General features: G+C 48.7%; 1 protein-coding gene across 1 annotated transcript in view; it reads right to left on the bottom strand.

The window, feature by feature from the left end:
• Window positions 1–414: 414 nt before the first annotated feature.
• Window positions 415–20,490, bottom strand: part of LOC121276836 (ribonuclease MC-like) — a 116,787-nt gene continuing 96,711 nt past the window's right edge. Inside the window, exons 7-9 of the mRNA XM_041185380.1 lie at window positions 18,156–18,189; window positions 3,313–3,357; window positions 415–632 (exon numbers count right to left, since the gene is read on the bottom strand). Of these exons, the coding sequence (XP_041041314.1) occupies window positions 579–632; window positions 3,313–3,357; window positions 18,156–18,189 (133 nt within the window). The 3' untranslated portion in view covers window positions 415–578. The remainder of the gene's footprint in view (window positions 633–3,312; window positions 3,358–18,155; window positions 18,190–20,490) is intronic.

Below are 20,490 nucleotides of genomic sequence, written 5' to 3' on the forward strand. Positions count from 1 at the left end.
CATCTCTGTCTCTGTCTCTCTCCCTCTGTCTATCCGTCTCTCTCCCTGTCTCGCTCTGACTCTATCTCTCTCTCCCTTTACCTCTCTGTGTGCCTCTCCCTCAGTCTCTCTCTCTGTCTCTCTCCCAGCCTCTTTCTCTGTCTGTCTCTCTCTCTCTCTCTCTCTCTCTCTGTCCGTCTTCCTTTGTCTCAGTCTCTGTCTCTCTCAGTCTCTTTATGTCTCTTTCTCTCTCTCTGTCTCTATCCCTCAGCCTCTCTCTCTATCAATCTCGCACCATCTCTTTCTCTCTCAATCTCTGTCTCTCTCTCAGCCTCCCCTCTCTCTCTGTCTGTCTCTCTCTCAATCTATCTCTCTCAGTCTCCCTCTCTCAGTCTCCCTGTCTCTGTCTCCCCCTCTCTTTCTCAGTCTCCCCCTCTCAGTCTATCTCTGTCTGTCTCTTTCTCCCTCTCAGTCTGTCTCTTTCTCTCTGTCTCCAGGAAGGGTTCAGTTTGAAGCCAGCAGTTTTGCATTTCCACCAATTATAGCACTAGCTGGTCCCGAGCAGGCATTTTGCAGTTGGCGTTTGGTGATTTGCGATGTTAAATGCGATAATTTTTAACATTGATTTTAATTTCTCCATCTTTCATAGGACCCTGTAAGAAAAATTAAGAATGTGATAAAAAATCTCACTGGAAGTGAAATTCCCAGTAAATATCATGGCAAAATTATCAAAGGACATCTTGAGTGTTGCTGAAAAAAGAGACATGTTGAAGCTTTTCATCTTGCACTCATCAGGACACTTCACAAGAATAACAATATAAGGAGGAAACAAAAATTTATACTGTATGGGAAGAGAGTGGCAAGTGGACTATGATTGGTAGAGGCGTTGCCATGGAGAATTGACCAGTGATGGTGACTGACATTTAAGTGCTAAGCATTGTTTGAAATTTAACCCACACAGCTTGACCCTGGTTGGTCAAGGCATTGCCCTGAGGAATGAGTCAGCGAATGGCTGTCACTTAATTTTGTTCAGCTGAAACAGGTGCAATGTGTGTACATGTTCTTTCTGTCTGCAAAGAACAGGGCCCTGTGTATTAATATATTAGCTTCCAGGACATGCAAATGGACCACACTGTGAGCCTAACAATCTTAAAGTGGTTGTCAGTGTAATTCTTAGCACACTGAGGATTATTTAGCAAATGCTGTCCAATCGCAGAATCACACCTAATGTTGGACACTCTGTTTTGACATTTGCAAGCATGGGCGGCTTGGGTAAAGTCTGTACCTTGACTGTTCTGACCAGGGTCACAGAATCACATAGTGCAGAAGATGCCCTTCAGCCCATCAAGTCTGCACTGACACATGAGAAACACCTGACCTACCTACCTAATCCCATTTACCAGCACTTGGCCCATAGCCTTGAATGTTATGAGATGCCAAGTGCTCATCCAGGTACTTTTTAAAGGATGTGAGGCAACTCCCCTCCACCACCCTCCCAGGCAGTGCCTTCCAGACCATCACCACCCTCTGGGTAAAAAACATTTTTCCTCACATCCCCCCTAAACCTCCTGCCCCTCACCTTGAACTTATGCCCCCTTGTGACTGACCCTTCAACTAAGGGGAACAGCTACTCCCTATCCACCCTGTCCATGCCCCTCATAATCTTGTACACCTCGATCAGGTCACCCCTCAGTCTTCTCTGCTCCAACCAAAACAACCCAAGTCTATCCAACCTCTCTTCATAACTTAAATGTTTCATCCCAGGCAACATCCTGGTGAATCTCCTCTGCACCCCCTCCAGTGCAATCACATCCTTCCTATAATGTGGCGACCAGAACTGCACACAGTACTCCAGCTGTGGCCTCACCAAGGTTCTATACAACTCCAACATAACCTCCCTACTTTTGTAATCTATGCCTCAATTGATAAAGGCAAGTGTCCCATATGCCTTTTTCACCACCTCACTAACATGCCCCTCCGCCTTCAGAGATCTATGGACACACACGCCAAGGTCCCTTTGTTCCTCAGAACTTCCTAGTGTCATGCTGTTCATTGAATACTTCACTGAACAGAGAAAGGGACATGCTGTTTGATACGATCCGCCATTCTTTGGAATGAATGGCCTCCATACCCAGCATCACACTGGCACTGAAACTCATACACCACGTTACTCATTTGTGTGATAGGCAGAACGTCTTTGTGACTTGACAGCATCTTCTTATGAGTGAGCAACACCACTCCTGTTGCTACTGCACAGTAGCACCGTGATACAGCTAGCTTCATCTGTTGCTCCAAGTTTTGAGATACCTTACCCTTCCTGGGTAATCTGGGGTAGACTGGGCACTTTTCAGGGCTGAAAGTGACGGCCTTGGGCTCGTTCAAGGGTTGGTGTGATATACTGTGCAGAATGATCTGATCAGGGTGGCCATTATCCCGCAGGATGCCTTTGATGTTCCCTATTTCAGGCTTGCATGGTGAACAAATGGCTCAGGCTGTATTTATGAGATTGCCGATAAGGCCAATCCTACAGCGTGTGGAGCTGTAAGAATCCCAAGGAGTATATTGAGCAGTGAAGGTACACTTGTGGTAGACCATGGGAGGGAAGCTTCGAGATGTCTCTTTTTCAGCAATACTCAAGTTCTGTACTTGTTAATTTGGGTCTGTTTGAGGATTTTGGGATGTCTGGGAATTGCAAGTGAATCCAGGACGAGACTGTGGAGGATCAGAGGAAGCCGATACAGGACAAGGAAGAGAATCACTTCCGAGCAGTGGGTGGGGCTGACCCCCCCCCCTCACACCCCCTCACCCCCTACTCCCCCCATCCCACCCCTCCTCACCCCCCCACACCCCTCCCACCCCTCCTCACCCACCATCACCCCCCCTCACCCACCTTCACCCACCCTCACCCCTCATCCCCGTCACCCCCCTTCACCCACCCACCCACGCCCGTCACCCCCCACCCACCCTCACCCCCCCTCACCGCCGTCACCCCCCAACCACCCTGACCCCTCACTCACCATCACCCTTCACTCACCGTCACCCTCAGTCATCCCCCACCAACCATCAGCCTGACCCCCACTGTCATCCCCTAATTTCACCCTGACCCCTCCACCCACTGTCAACCCCCATCCACTGTCACCTGCACCCACTGTCACCCTCCCACCCACCCAAACTCCCCTCCACCCTCATAACCATTGCCCTGCACTCAAACCCATTTCCCCACTCCCGTGTCCTCCATCTCTACCCTTCCCCCTGAACACCACTGCCGTCATTCAGACCCTCACACTGCCTCAGTCCAGCTGATCAGGTTTAAAATTCAAGAGATAAACTCACTGTAATTGTGAAATTATCTTGCTTAAGGCATTTTTCAAGTTCCACCTGTAAAAATAACAGAAGATAATGAACATTCACGGAGAACACAAACTTTGGTTATAATCAACAACTTAGACAAAGAGGTGGAGAGTAATGGGTCAAAGTGTGAAGGTGAGAAGCTCAGTTGGTAAGTGCTCATCCCTCTGAACCAAAGGCCCTGGGTTCAAGTCCCACCCTGGGGCATTCACACAGCTCAGAAAGCAGCAGAGGAATTTTACAGCCCAGGGGCAGCCATAAAATGTGGCTTGTTGTTCAAAACTCCATTCATTTCAGCGGGAACATAAAATCGCATCGGCATAAAATTCCACCCCAGGAAACTACAGGGCAGTTAGCCTAACATCTGTCACAGGGAAAATGCATAAGTCCATGACGTGGTAAAAACAGGGCATTTCGAAAATCTTAATACAATCAGGGAGAGTCAATATTGTTTGTGAAAGGGAAATTGTGTTTAACTAATTTATTAGAGTCTTTGAGGAACTAACAAGCTGGGTGGATAAAGGGGAACCTGTGGATGTGCTGCACTTAGATTTCCAAAAGGCATTCTATAAGGTAACACTTCAAAGGTCACTACACAAAATAAGATCTCATGATGTAGGGGGTAAAATATTAGCATGGATCGAGGATTGGTTAGCTGCCAGAAACAGAGGGTAGACATAAATGGGTCATTTTCAGGTTGGTAACCTGTAACAGGTGGAATGCCACATAGATCAGTGCAGGGGCCTCAACTATTTACAATCTACATCAATGATTATGGGTGAAGGGAGAGAAGGTCTGGTTGCTAAATTTGCCGATGACACAAAGGTAGGTAGGAAAGTAAGTTGTGAAGAGGACATAAGGAGTCTACAAAGGGATGTAGGTTAAGTAAGTGGCCAAAAATTTGACAGATGGAGTATAATGTAGGAAAATGTGAACTTGGCCAATTTGAATAGAAAAGCAAAATGTTATTTAAATAGAGAGGGATTGTGGAACTCTGAGGTACAGAGGGATCTGGGCGTCCTGATGCATACAAATAAACATATGAATTAAGAGCAGGAGTCGGCCACTCAGCCCCTCGAGCCTGCTCCGCCATTCAATAAGATCATGGCTAAACTGAATGTAACTTCCCGCCTACCCCCGATAACCTTTCACCCCCTTGTTATTAAAAATCTGTCCACCTCTGCCTTGAAAATATTTAAAGACTCTGCTTCCACAGCTTTTTGAGGAAGAGTTCCAAAGACTCATGACCCTCATGAGAGAAAATAATTCTCCTCATCTCTGTTTTAAACGGGCGACCCCTTATTTTCAACAGTGACCCCTAGTTCTAGATTCTCCCACAAGAGGAAACATCCTCTTCACATCCACCCTGTCAAGACCCCTCAGGATCTTAATGGTTTCAATCAAGTCGCCTCTTACTCTTCTAAACTCCAGTGAATACAAGCCTAACCTGTCCAACCTTTCCTCATAAGACAACCCGTCCATTCCAGGTATTACCCAGGTAAACCTTCTCTGAACTGCTTCTGATGCATTTACACCTTTCTTTAAATAAGGAGACCAGTGCTGTACACACTACTCCAGATGTGGTCTCACCAGTGCCCTGTACAACTGAAGTAAAAACAGAAAATGATTGACGGTATGTTTCCTTTGCTGGGTGGGCCAGCAGATAGTGTCCATGCTGAGGTCAGCCTGAGTAGGTCATGAGGAGATGAATCTGCCCCCACAGCATGTGTTGATCTTAGTCCCACATGACTGTTTTGGGGGCAACCTGGAGGAGCTGCACCGAGGCACAGTGCTGGAACTCCAGGACATGTCCTAGTCAGGGTGATGAGATGCTGGGAGGGGAGCTTCAAGGTGGCGTTGGCACCAAACCATCTGCTGCCCTCTGCGCTCCACGTGCTTGTGCCTCCTTGCTATGGGAGGAAATACCATGTGGTGCCTAATGTGATGTAGGCAGCATGTGACCAAGGCGGGGGGGTGGGGTGGATGGGCAACAGGCTTCGTATCTTTGTGTGAGTATTTGGCAGCAGCGGGGTTGAGGAGGCACTGGAGCCCTGACATGTCCCACTCTGGTTGGGGTGGGCCGTGTGCAAAGTGAGTCCATGTGCAATTTGCCCTAATCAATACTCTTCTCTCATTTACAGGAGAAGAATGCGCAGAACGTGGCCGAGCGTGTGAGGACTGGAGGTGGCCAGGCACAGCTCTCCATGTTAAGCCGCTCTGAGTACGAGGCCCTTGAGCTGGAGAGGTGCCATGCACCCTGGCCTACTGGTGTCGGTGAGGCTGTGGTGCCACAGCCAGGTATTTCAGGCCAACAGTGAGGTCAGCATTGTCCTCCCAACATTGATTGTTAAATCAGTTATTGTTGCAACTTGCTAGGCCATTGGTTCTGGAAGGTTGAGCGCATAATGAGCCAGGGGGAAAGGGATGAAGTGTGTCACTGTGTGCACACTAACTGATCCACTGTCCTTGTTGTTCATTTCAGCATCATCAGGCCAGGAGGAGGAGCAGCAGATGCCCCCTCTTACACCTGAGGGTCCTCAAGTGTCACCAGTGTCACACCATTTCTGTGAGGCAGGCACCAGCGCAGATACTAACACCTCAGTGGGCACTGCAACATTGGATAGTGACCCAGGGCACAGCGGTGAGGGCACTTCACATTCGCTGGAGGAGCTGGCAGAGACAGAGAGTGCCCATGGCGCCAGCAGTCAGAGGACTGCAGGGGACCAGGCACATGCTCAGTCGGTGCCTGACGATGTGCCTCTGGAGTCGTCCGCGACTCAGCAAGCACAGGAAATGCAGCCGAGTGTGCAGGAGCATCTGGAGGAGATACTTTGTTTGGCCTCTGTGGTGGCGGAGTCTACATGAACAATCACCTATGCATTGAGACACATGTCCGAGTGCCACGGGTCCTCCATGGAGAGAGTGGCGACTCTGTGGAGAGGCTCCTCCAGGAGACCAGTCAGGTCCTCCTGAGGGTACTAGCAAGCCCTCACATAGGCATTGACCTCAGCTTGTCAGTGCCAGTGTGGGATATGGTCCGGGCTCCAAGTTTCCCAGCTCAGTGCCCATCCATCCACAGTGAGCAGGGAGGTCCAAGGTGACCTCATGTTGGCGCAGCATCTGCCTATCATCTCTGCAGGCTCCTCTCAGGGCACTGCAGATGAGGGCAGCAGCTCATCCGCCCCTCTCCCAGTGACCGTAGCACCCAGTGAGGCTGCGACGACTGGAGAGATGCCAGCTCTGGAACTGGCAGCTCCCTCCCAGGTGGGGCCAGCACAGGCTCCATGGGCCAGAGGACGTCCGCCAAGGTCATCGAGGCCAACAGGACAGCAGTCAGCAGGCTGGCTCAGATACCACTCCCAGCCATTTCATGATATCACGTAGAGTGAATAGAATTGGCTGAAGACTGGCATCTGTGATGCTGGGGACCTCTGGAGGAGGCTGAGATGGATCATCCAGTCGACATTTCTGGCTGAAGATTGTAGCAAATGCTTCAGCCTTATCTCTTGTACTGATGTGCTGAGGTCCTTATAGCTTCACCAGGTTGACACCTCATTTTTAGGTGTGTCTGGTGCTGCTCCTGGCATGCCCTCCTGCACTCTTCATTGAACAAGGGTTGATCCCCTGGCTTAATGGTAATGGTAGAGTGGGAGATATGCTGGGCCATGAGGTTACAGATTGTGTTCGAGTACAATTCTGCTGCTGCTGATGGCCCACAGCACCTCATGGATGCCCAGTCTGGAGTTGCTAGATCTGTTTGAAAACTATCCCATTTAGCACGGTGGTAATGCCACACAACCCGATGGAGGGTATCCTCAATCTGAAGGTGGGACTTTGTCCGGAATTTTCTGGCTTGGCTGGCGTCGGGCATCATGGTGGGCAGGTTGGACAGTACGGTGAGAAGGCCAAAAATCAGTTTCACACTGCCATGAATGTCCAGTGGGATCATCTGATGGTGTCCACCATGGTGGAACATCCATCCCGCTGGAGGCTGGCGTGAATCTGATTTGCATCCAGCTAATGGGATGCAAAGTAAGATCCCACTGGAATCGTCTGCCACTCCAGATTCACCGTTACCCTGGCAGGAAAATATTTCGGCCCAGAACACATCTGGACAAGCGTGACGTGCAGGAGTCAGGACTTACCGTCTGGAGCTTGCTCGGATCACGGACATCCGAGGAGCAGAAGATGCTGGAGCCCAACAGCTACCGGGCCCTGGAGGGACACCTGCATCACCTGCTGGGTGGAATCTCATGGACACAGCTCCACCACGGAGCAGCTCAGGAAGGCGGGAGGTCACTGTTGAGGGTCTGCTTCAGTGAGGTTGGGAGGAAAGGGATAAAGGTATCGGAGGGATGATTTTGGGAGGGGGGGGTATTGAAGGTATCAGGGGCGGAGGTTGGAAGGAGGAGGGAGGGAGTATGGGGAAGGAGGCTGTGACGGGGGTAAATGTGAGAAATGGGGAGGTAGGTGTACGTGGGGAGGGAGTTGTAAGGGAACAGGTTCGGTGGGGGAAAGGAAGGCCAAGGGAGGAAGGGCTTTGGACGGACAAAGTACTTTGGCGGGGAGGAAGGAATTTGAGGGGGGAGGGAGGTATTTGGAGGGTGAAAGGAGTGCAGGGCGAGGGTGACCCTGGGGGGAGGAAGAAGTTCAGAGGGGAGGAGGAGTAAGGGTGCAGGAGGGAGTAAGTGGGGAATGTCCAGGTGAACATGCAAGGGAGGGGTCTGTGGAGTCGATGACTGCCTTCTGGGGAGTGAACTGAGGGTGGGTGTGAGGGAATGGGGAGTATGAGAGGGGGAAGATTGAGCCAGATGGGTGGGAGGATGAGGGTGTGATGGTAATGTAGCAGGGACGGTGAGGGTGGTTGTTGGGGACAGATGGAGGCAGACTCGGACCCTGGGGATGAGGAGGAGGAGTTTGGGGTGGTCAGTGTGAATGGGGATGGGGATGGGGATGGGAACGTACACGTTCACCTGGACAACCTGGGGAGACAAGGGTTCGGAATGGCAAGTGACGGTGAGGAGGTGGAAGGTGATGCTGGGGGGGTCGACAGTGATGGGGAAAGGACATGGGCGACTGGGGGAGGGGAAAGGACGGCCAAGCTGAGCAGAAACGTGACAACTACCATTTTTCTCAACTCAAAAATGAGCGGAGCCTCTTGTTAGACAGGCACAGATGCTGCATGGGAGTGTGATCAGTGGGTGGAGATACAGGTCAGCTCAGCTGGACAACTGAAAGTGAACCCCAGCAAGCAGCATCGAAAATGCTCGGGACAGTGAGATGAGTGTGAGGGATGAAGGCTCCGCGTTCGTGGGAGAGGCTTGCACGAGGCTCCATACGGCCCTGCCACACACACACTCCTCCCTCCAGAATCACTCGTGGTCCGACTGGGTACAGCTGAACTGCTAGTCAGGCCGGCAGGAGGAAACGCAGTGGGAGGACTCGTGAAGCCTGTCAATGAAGCTGAGAGACACCATTACACTTTATTCAGTGAAAGTAAATATATTTCCAGATTATAAAGTGACAAAATGTGTTCACCTGTGCAACCACTTGTGATCAGAATTTCTTAACTTTTCTAGGCTGACCATTTCTTCTAGGCGCTGCCCTGACATCCGCAGCAGGGGTGGAGACAGCCTGTGCACTGGTCAGCCCTGTTGCCTCTGATGCCTTCAGCATGTGGCCTGTGGAGAGTCGAGGCCTCGAGGGCCCCAGCTTGCTTCAGCTGACCTCCTGTGGGTCAGCTGCTCCCTCAGCAGTGACAGAGGATGAGGTTGAGGGGTCACAGGCAAAGGGGACTCGGAGGCTGAGAGATCCCTGAGTGAGTGACCCAGGCCTGTCCTGCTACCGCTCCTCCTCCCTTCAGGTGCCCGAGGGTCCCGGCCTGACTCCTTGAGGGGAAGGAGCACCTGGAGGGACGTTGAGGTGCCCTGTTTCCCTCTCGTGTTGCCACTGCAGAAACTCACCCATGGCTCCCGCGATGGAGTGTGGGTCTGCGTGCATCTCCATGTTCTGCTGGACCATCCGGCATTCTCCCCATGGGGACCTCCATATCGGCATGTGTGGGCACCACTTCATCAGAGAGCAGCCAGGCGCACTCCTCCCACTTGTGTGTCACTCTGTTGAGGGCTTCCAACAGCTCTGTGTGATGTTCCCTCGGACCTCACAGATGCCTCTTCCCCAGCAGAACTCCGAGTGTCGGGGAGCTCGGCTGGACCTGCCTCTTCCTGCTGCGGACATGTATCCGTGTGGTGACCACCAGATTGTGAACCTGAGATCTAGATCTAGGTCCCACTGAGGTGTATGTCTCTGCGCTGGTGCAGGGTGTGGGTAAGCGCTGTGATGGGTCACCCAGGCTGCTTATTTCCAGTACTTCAATGGAGGAGGTGTCCTCTTGGCTGGAGGTGAGGACCTGGATGGAGCTGAGGGACTGGCTGGCTGAGGGTGTCACAGGCAGAGCTCCCTGTGAACCAAAGTAGGGATAATTAGTGCCTGGCAGTAGAGTCAGGAGCAGGAAAGAGCACTCACAGTTGTGTTGAAAGAGGGATGAAGTGGTGCAGGATCCTCGTGAGGGTGTTCACTGCCAATCTCACCATCACCGAGGCACAGTCCATGTCCTCACCAGTAAGCACGATGGCTGCTCCTCAATGTGAGTGAGGGACAGAATGTGGGTCACTCCACCCCCAGTCTGGACCCCTCCCTGCTGTTGTGAACCAGCTTCTCCTGCATGAAAACAGATGGAGAGAGCGTCCTATAGGAGTCCACCAGCTCAGTCAGTAGTGTTGTTACTAAGAGCCACTCTTGGTGATGGACATTGAAGTCCCCCACCCAGAGTACATTCTGCACCCTCGCCACCCTCAGTGCTTCCTCCAAGTGGTGTTTAACATGGAGGAAGCACTGATTCATCAGCTGAGGGAGGGCGGGACGTGGTCATCAGCAGGAGGCTTCCTTGTCCATGTTTGACCTGATGCCATGAGACTTCATGGGGTCTGGAGTTGATGTTGAGGACTCCCAGGGAAACTCCCTCCTGACTGTATACCACTGTGTCACCACCTCTGCTGGGTCTGTCCAGTCAGTGGGACAGGGTATACCCAGGGACGGTGATGGTGGTGTCTGGGACACTATCTGTAAGGGATATACCCAGGGACATACCCGGGGATGGTGATGATGGTGTCTGGGACACTATCTGTAAGGGATATACCCAGGGACATACCCAGGGATGGTGATGGTGGTGTCTGGGACACTATCTGTAAGGGATATACCCAGGGACATACCCAGGGATGGTGATGGTGGTGTGTGGGACACTATCTGTAAGGGATATACCCAGGGACATACCCAGGGATGGTGATGGTGGTGTCTGGGACATTATCTGTAAGGGATATACCCAGGGACATACCCAGGGACAGTGATGGTGGTCTCTGGGACATTATCTGTAAGGGATATACCCAGGGACATACCCAGGGATGGTGATGGTGGTGTCTGGGACACTATCTGTAAGGGATATACCCAGGGACATACCCGGGGATGGTGATGATGGTGTCTGGGACATTGTCTGTAAGGGATATACCCAGGGGCATACCCAGGGATGGTGATGGTGGTGTCTGGGACACTATCTGTAAGGGATATACCCAGGGACATACCCAGGGACGGTGATGGTGGTGTCTGGGACACTATCTGTAAGGGATATACCCAGGGACATACCCGGGGATGGTGATGATGGTGTCTGGGACACTATCTGTAAGGGATATACCCAGGGACATACCCGGGGATGGTGATGATGGTGTCTGGGACATTGTCTGTAAGGTATGATTCCATGAGGATGACTATGTCAGGCTGTTGCTTGACTAGTCTGTGAGACGCTCTCCCAGTTTTGGCACTAGCCCCCAGATGTTAGTAAGGAGGATTTTGCAGGGCTGACAGGGCTGAGATTGTCATTGTCGTTTTTGGTTCCTAGGGCAATGCCGGGTGGTCTGCCTGGTTTCATTCCTTTTTATTGATTTCGTAAGTGGTTTGATACAACTGACTGTCTTGCTGGGCCATTTCAGAGGGCAGTGAAGAGTCAACCACATTGCTGTGGGTCTGGAGTCACATGGTCAGACCAGTAAGGACAGCAGATTTCCTTCCCTAAAGAACATTATTGAACCAGATGGGTTTAAACGACAATCGGCAATGGTTTCATGGTCAGCATTAGACTTTTAATTGCGGATTTTTATCGAACTCAAATTCCATCGTCTGCCATGGCAGGTTTTGAACCCAGGTCCCAGAGCATTACCCTGGGTCTCTGGTGGTAATACCATTGTGGTATTATCCAGTGATATCACTCTGCCACTGCCTCCAACAGTGTGGCCACATCCTGTTAGATTTGAAACAGGATGGTTCAGGGGAACCAAGGATGTAGTAGAGATTTGTAAAATCCTTCTTTAAGCAATCTCTTGCTGACAAATCGGGAATTCACCCCCAGACTTTACAAGGTAATAAAACAGGCGACAATGAGCCAACACCTTGATCTGTATCAATCCCAGTTTCAGATCCTTACATTTATTTTGATGAGGCCCAAGATTGTCAAGCTTCTGGTACATTAACACAGCATGTCATCAGAATCATGTCTACCTGCTTTAGGGCAGAATGACAATTTAGACTGCTATTTATATGTCAGTTTAGATTCTAAAGAGAATTTTGTAAAGTGAAGCAGTATTTAATTTTGTGGTTACTGAACTGTGAAGGTCACCATGTACACCCACCTCACCTGGGCTGGGGGTGACATCACAATCAACACAGAGCTCGGAGAAACAGAAACAGGGACAAATACACTGGACAGGTTGAGTAAGAGGGCAATAACCTGGCAGATGGAGTTTAATGTAGGAAAGTGTGAGGTCATGCACTTTGGTAAGAAGAATCAAAAAGCAGACTATTATTTAAATGAAGAGAGACTCCAAACAAGTGCAGCACAGAAGAATCTGGGTGTTCTTGTGCATGAAACACAAAAAGCTATCATGCAGGTACAGCAAGTAATTAAGAAGGGAAATGGAATTTTGGCCTGTATTGCTAGGGGATTGGAGTTTAAAAATAGGGAAGTCTTGTTACAACTGTACAGGGTGTTGGTGAGGCTGCACTTGGAGTACTGTGTACAGTTTTAGTCCTCATATTTAAAAAAGGATATACTGACATTGGAAGCAGTTCAAAAGACATTCACTAGGCTGATTCCTGGGATGAAGGGGTTGACTTATCGAAAATGGCTACACAAGTTAGGCCTTTATTCATTAGAGTTTAGAAGAATGAGGGGTGATCTTACTGAAACGTACAAGATTCTGAGGGGGCTTGACAGGGCAGATGTTGAGAAGATGTGTCCACTAGTGGGGGAATCTCGAACTACGGGACATAGTTACAGAATAAGGGGACACTCATTTAAAACTGAGATGTGAGGGAACTTCTTCTCTCCGAGGGTAGTGAATGTCTGGAATTCTCTATTCCAGAGAGTTGTGGAGGCTAGATCACAGAAAGTATTTAAAGAGGAGGTAGATAGATTTTTGAGGGCTATGAGGAGCTGGCACGAAAGAGGAGTTGAGGCTTGGAGTAGATCAGTTATGGTCTTGTTGAATGGTGGGGCAGGCCTGAGGGGCCGAATGGCCTACTCCTGCTCCTATTTCTTATTTTCTTAAAGGTGTAAAGATAAGCCCAATAACTATAAGCCAGTCGGTTCAACTTTAGTGGTGGGGAAGCTTCTAGAAACAATAATCTGGTGCAAAATTAATAAACAAGTGGACAAATGTGGATTCATCAAGAAAAGCCAGCATGCATTCCTTGAGGGAAAATCATGTTTAACTAACTTGCTGGAGTTTTTTGAAGAGAGGGTCGATAAGGGTAATGCTGTAGATGTGGTGCACATGCATGGATTTCCAAAAGGCATTTGATACAGTGCCACACAACAGACTAATGAGCCAAGTTATAGCTCATGGAATAAAAGGGACAGTAGCAACATGGTTCTGGAAATGGCTGAGTGACAGCAAACAGAGAGTAGTGGTTTGTGGATGGTTTTCAGACTGGAGGAAGGTTTGTCATGGAGTTCCCAGGGGTCAATGTTGGGAGTCTTGCTTTTCTTTATATATATTAATGAACTGGAACTACTTGTGCAGGAACAATTTCAAAGTTTGCAGATGACAGTTCACAACGCCTTTGAGTTTTGTGAGAGGAGGATAGTGTAGAACTTCAAAAGGACAGAGACTAGTTGGTGGAATGGGCAAAGAGGTGTAGATGGGGTTCAATGCAGAGAATTGTGAAATGAATAATTTTGGTAGGAAGAACTTGGAGAGACAATATAAAATAAAGGGTTCAACTCTAAAGATGGTGCAGGAGCAGAGGGACCTGGGTGTATGTGTGCATAAATCATTGAAGGTGGCAGGACAGGTGGAGAGAGTGGGTAGTAAAGCATATAGTATCCTGGGCTTTATTAATAGGGGCATAGTGTACAAGAGCAAGAAGGTTATGTTGAGCTTGTATAAGGCACTAGTTAGACCTCAGCTGGAATATCGTATCCAGTTCTGACCGCTAGTTATGAAGTTAGATTGGAGAATTTGGGACTGTTTCCCTTGGAGAAGAGAAGGTTGGGAGGAGATTTGATGGAGGTTTTCAAAATCATAAGGGGTCTGGACAGGGTAGATAGAAAGAAACTGTTCCCATTGGTGGAAGGATTGAGAGCCAGAGGGCACAGATTTAAGGTAATTGGCAACAGAAGCAATGGAGACAGGAGGAGAAACATTTCCACACAGGGAGAGGTTAGGATCTGGAACGTATGGCCTGAGTGTGTAGGGGAGGCCAGGTTAACTGAAGCTTTTAAAAGGGAATTGGATCGTTACCTGAAGAGAGGCTACGGAGAGAAGATGGGGAGTGGCACTAGGGGAGTTCTCTTGCAGAGAGGCAGCATGGCCATGATGGGCTGACAGGCCTCGTTCTGTGCTGTAGCCATTCTATGATTTTTTTATCCATTCATGGGATGTAGGAATCATTGGCTAGGCAGCATTTTTATAGCCCATCCCTAATTGCCCTTGTTCAGAGGGCATTTAAGAGTCAGCCACATTGCTGTGGGTCTGGAGACACATGTAGGCCAGACAAGGTAAGGATGGGAGATTTTCTTCCCTAAAGGACATTAGTGACCCAGATGGGTTTTTACAACAATCGACAATGGTCTCATGGACATCATTAAAGTTTTAATTCCAGGTTTTTATTGAATTCAAATTCCAACATCTGCTGTGGCAGGATTCAAACCCAGGTCCCCAGATCAATACCCTGGGTCTCTAGATTACTCGTCCATTTGAAGTTTGATGGAAATTTTCTAAGTTTGATGGAAAGCTAGGTGGGAAGGCAAGTTGTGGAGAGCACACAGAGGCTACAGAGATATCAACAGGTTTAAAGAGTGAGCAACAATGTGGTAGATGGAGTATAATGTGGGAAGTCATGGATGCACCATGTGTCTTAGACAAACACATCTGCCGTAAGTGTCATCGGCTGCAGAAGCTTGAGTTCCAGGTTTCAGAACTCGAGCAGCGGTTCGAGTCACTGTGGCACATCCGTGCAGCCGAGAACTAGGTGGATAGCATGTTCAGGGAGGTGGTCACGCCACAGGGTGGAAGTGTGCACGCAGAGAGGGAATAGGCGACTACCAGAAAGTCTTGGAAGACCAGGCAGCTCGCACAGGAGTCCTCTGAGTCAATCTCACTCGCTAATTGGTTTTCCATTTTGGACACTGGCGAGGGCGATGGTTCCTCAGGGGAGCACTGCAAGAGCCAATTCTGTGGTACCACGATGGCTCAGTTACACAGGAGTTGAGAAAGAAAAGAGTGGAAGCATTATAGTGGTAGGAAATCCGTTAGTTAGGGGAACAGGAAGGCGTTTCTGTGGCCGTAGACGTGACTCCAGGATGGTATGTTGCCTCCCTGGTACCAGGGTCAAGGATGTCACAGACCAGCTGCAGGACATTCCCCAGGGGGAGGTTGATCAGCCAGAGGTCATGGATCACATTGGTACCAATGACATAGGTAGGAAGAAGGATGAGGTCCTGAAAGCAGATTTTAGGGAATTAGGAAGGAAATTAAAAAGCAGGATGTCAAGAGCAGTGATCTCAGGATTACTCCCAGAGCCATCTGCTAGTGAGCGTAGGAATAGAAGGGTTGAGTGATGGAACATGTGGCTGGAGAATTGGTGTAGGAGGGAGAGCATCATATTTCTGACGCACTGGGACTGGTTCTGGGGCAAGTGGGACCTGTACAAGATGGATGGGTTACACATTAACAGGACCAGGACTAATGCCTTCACAGGGAGATTTGCTAGTGCTGTTGGGGTGGGTTTAAACGAGATTGGCAGGGGAATGGGAACCTGAGATGGAGCTTAGATTGAGGGAAGAAAAACTGGTAACAGGAAGTAGAAAAATAGAAAGCGAAATTAGAAGACAGACAAAGCGAACACAAGCGTCAAACAGAATCAGAATGTGGAGTAATGTTAAAAAGGCAGAATTAAAGGCACTCTATCTGAAGGCACGCAGTATTCACAACAAGGTAGATGATTTGAAGATACTAAGGGGAGATGGTGGTGTAGCAGTAATGTCACTGGACTAGGCTGATGCTCTAGGTCATGGGTTCAAATCCCAGCACAGCAGCTGATAGAATTTAAATTCAATTAATTTGAAAATCTGGATTTTAAAAACTAGCCTCTGTAATGGTGACCATGAAACGATCATTGATTGTTGTAAAAACCCATCTGGTTCACTAATGTCCTTTAAGGAAGGAAATCTGCTGTCCTTACCTAGTCTGGCCGACACGTGGGACAGTGGGATTGTCGTGTGAGGAGAGATTGAGGAGACTGGGCCTGTATTCTCTAGAGTTTCGAAGGATGAGCGGTGATCTCATTGAAACTTATAAAATTCTTACAGGGCTCGACAGGGTTGATGCAGAAAGGATGTTCCCACTGGCTGGAGGGTCTCGTACCAGGGGTCACAGTCTCAGAATAAGGGGCAGGTTATCTAGGTCTGAGATGAGGAGGAATTTCTTCACTCAGAGGGTGGTGAATCTTTGGAATTCTCTACCCCAGAGGCTGGGGAGGCTCAATCGTTGAGTATGTTCAAGACAGAAATCGATAGATTTCTGGAGGCTAATGACATCAAGGGAAATGGGGATTGTGGGGAAAATGGTTTTGAGGTAGATGATCAGCCATGATCTGTATGAATGGTGGAGCTGAATGGCCTACTCCTGCCCCTATTTCCAATGTTTCTATGGGGTCAGAAGATCATCTTGGGGTTGAATGTGTCACCAAGGTTGTGAGCAGACTGGCTTAATCAGCAGCAAGCCAGTAGAGTTTGGAGCAAGGACTGAAAATTATAGCTTCAGTTTTCTCAATATTTAATTGGAGGAAAATTTCTGCTCATCCAGTACTGGATGTCGGATAAGCAGTTTGATAATTTAGCAACAATGGAGGCGTCGAGAGAGGTGGTGGTGAGGTAGAACCGGATGTCGTCAGCGTTCACATGAAAATTAACACTGCTTTCAGATGATGTCGTGGGGTGCAGAGTGTAGATGAGAAATAGGAGGGGCTTGGGTTGATCCTTGGGAGAGATAATGGTGTGGGAGCAGAAAGAGAAGCCATTACAAGTCATTCTCTGGCAATGATTAGATAGATAATGGAACCAGGAGAGAGCAGAGCCACCCAGCTGGACAACAGTGGAGAGGAGTTGGAGGAGGATGGTGTGGTCAACCAGGTCAAAGGCTGAGAGAGGTTGAGTGGGGAAGAGGGGGAAACGTTTACCTTTGTCACAGTCACACAGGATGTCATTAGTGACTTTGATATGAGCTGTTTTGTGACTGTGACAGGGCCAGAAACCTGATTGGAGGGTTTTAAATATGGAGTTCCAGGGAAGATGGGCTCTGATTTGGGAGGTGACAACATGTTCAAGGACTTTGGAGAGGAAATGGAGGTTGGAGATGGGACGGTGGGTTTCAACAATGGTGAGGTCAGGTGTTGGTTTTTTGAGGAGAGGGGTGATGAGGGCAGATTTAAATCAGATAGGATCAACAACACCAAAAGAGAGAGAGAGCTGTTTACAGTGTGGGCTAACATGGGGCCAGGAGGGGAAGTTGTGTGGTCAGCAGTTTGGGGCCGAGGGAGCAGGAGGTGGGTCTCATGGAGAAGATGAGCTCAGAGAGGGCATGAGGGGCAATGGGAGAGAAACTGGAGAAAGATGTGAGTTGAGGGATAGAGCCAGTTTGGTGGGCGGTTGGTTTGGGAAAGCAGTAGCAGAGGCAGCTGATCAGTCTTCATGATGAAGAAATTCAGGAGCTCCTTGCACATTTTCCTTGGAGGTGAAGGTGGAGGGAATGGGGTGGGCATTAAGAACACTGTTTGCCGTAGAGAAAAGCAGCTGCTGTTATCTGTGCATTCCAGATGATCCTGAAACAGTGAACAGTTATAGCAGACGAGAGCCAGTTCAGAACTGGCCTAGGAAGGGCTAGCCAGCTGTCTGCCATATCCTCTCAAGTCTGCCTCTCTTGGAATCTTACTCGGTCAAACCTTTCCTTCATATTGAGGCCTGTTCTCCTTAACTCATCGAAAACTCTGGTATGTTTGGTGTGAGGGTAAAGTGGGGTGTGAGCAAGGAGACACCGTCATCCTAACAATATCTGATCCTCAACCACATCAACATAATCATCATCTCTCAGGCCACTGATTAGAATGGGATTCCCTCTGCCAAGTGTGGTCTCTCCACTCAGTTTGTGAAAACTGTCCTTTTGCTGCAAAGTCTGAATAAACAATCACCAAACAAACACCAAACAACGGCGATCTCTTACCCAAGGTTTTGTACGACTGCAGTTTTTAAACACCCTGTTGAAATGACAAAAATATATCATTTTTAATTCCTCTGTTCCTTGTTTATAGTTACTGCAAATCCAAAGACCATGAGACATAGGAACAAAAGTAGTCCATTCGGCCCATCGAGTCTGCTCCGCCATTCAATGAGGTCATGGCTGATCTGATAATCCTCAACTCCACTTTCCTGCCTTTTCCCCATAGCCCTTGATCCCCTTACTGATTAAAAATATCTATCTCAGCCTTGAATATACTTAATGACCCAGCATCTACAGCCCTCTGCAGTAAAGAATTCCACAGATTCACTATCCTCTAAGAGAAGAAATTCCTCCTCATCTCTGTTTTAAATGGGTGACCCCTTACTCTGAGATTATGCCCTCTGGTCCTGGACTCTCCCTATCAGCTCCCCTCCTCTTCCCCCAGTTTCAAAGAATTACAGAATTGATACAGTGCAAAAGGAGGCCATTCAGCCCATCATGTCTCTACCAACTCTCTAAATGAGCATTTTGACCTCTCAAATGCTTTGATTGAAACTGCCTCCACCACACTTCCAGTCAGTGCATTCCAGACCTGAACCACAATCTCACTGTTAACCACCCGGCCAATCTTTGTGTCATCCACAAATTTACTAATCCTGCTCCCCAGATAGTCACCTATGTCGTTTATGTAAATTACAAATAATAACCCAGCACAGATCCTTGTGGTACGCCACTGGACACTGGCTTCCAATCACTAAAGCATCCTTCTGTCATCACCCTCTGTCTCCTACAACTCAGCTAATTTTGAATCCACCTTTTCAAATTACCCTGTATCCCATGTGCATTTGCCTTCTTTAGAAGCCTCCCATGTGGGACCTTGTCAAAGGCTTTTCTGAAATCCATATAAACTACATCAACTGCACTACCCTCATCTAAACCCCTGCTCCCTCTGGGTGAAAAAACATCCTGAGTTCCCCTCTAATCCTTCTCCAAATCGCTGTAAATCTCTGCCCCCTAGTCACTGACCTCTCTACAAAAGTAAATCGGCCCTTCCCATTCACTCTATCCAGGTCCCTCACAATTTTGTACATCTCAGTCAGATCTCCCCTCAGCCTCCTCTGTTCCAAGGAGAACAACCCCAGTCTTTCCAATCTTTCCTCATAGCTGCAATTTTCCAGTCCTGGCAACATCCTCGTAAATCTCCTCTGTATCCTCTCAAATGCAATCACATCTTTTCTGTAATGTGGTGACTAGGACTGCACACAGTACTCTAGTTGTGACCTAACTAATGTTTTATACAGTTCCAGCATAACCTCCCTGCTCTTATATTCTACACCTCAGCTAATAAATGAAAGGAATCCATATGTCTTCTTAACCACCTTACCAAGCTGTCCTGCTACATTCAGGGACCTGGGGACATTCACTCCCTTATTCCCTCTCAGTATTTTCCTATTTATTGTGTAATCCTTTGCCTGGTTTGACCTCTCCAAATACATCACCTCACATTTCTCTGGGTTGAATTCCATTTGCCACTTTTCTGCCCCCCTGAGCAGACCATTGTTACCTTCCTGCAGTCTATAGATATCCTCCTCACCATCAACCAATTTTTGTGTCATCTGCAAACTTCTCGACCATTCCACCTACAGTTACATCCAAATCATTAATATACACCACAAAAAGCAGGAGGCTTAGTACTGAGCCCTGTGGACCCTCACAGGAAACAGCCTTCCAGTCACAAATACACCTGTCAACAATTACCCTTTGTTTCCTGCCACTGAACCAATTTTGTATCCAGCTTGCTACATTCCCCTGGATCCCATGGTTTTTTTTTACCGAGTCTGCCATGTGGGGCCTTGTCAAAAGCCTTGTTAAAATCTACGTAATTGCACCACCCTCATCAATCCTCCTTGTTACTTCCCCAAAAAATTCAATCAAATTAGTCAGACATGATACTCCCCTAATCCATGCTGAATAAATCCAGCCTTCTTGAAGAGAACGCTGGTGACCTCCTTAACGCAGCAATGAATGGCTGACTGGGAGATTCCACACGGGTCCCTCATTGACTCCTGGACTGAACCCATGGTGCAGACGTTCAGCGTAGGTGTCACTTTCAAAGTGACGGGCTTTAGGCTACCACTGTAGCCTCTTGGTCAGCTCCACACCCCCAGCAGGTCAGCTCCGCACCCCCAGCAGGCCAGGCAAACCCCTTAAAAACTGTCAGCTTCCTCTGTGGGGGGGGGGGGGTTCAACATGCACAGGAGACAATGGAGTTTGTACTCAATTGCCCAGACATCACTAAATCAGGGGTGACTTCACTTTTAAGTTGACTTAAGGGGCT

The sequence above is a fragment of the Carcharodon carcharias genome, chromosome 4 (assembly GCF_017639515.1).
Source record: "Carcharodon carcharias isolate sCarCar2 chromosome 4, sCarCar2.pri, whole genome shotgun sequence".
Classification (NCBI taxonomy): Eukaryota; Metazoa; Chordata; class Chondrichthyes; order Lamniformes; family Lamnidae; genus Carcharodon; species Carcharodon carcharias.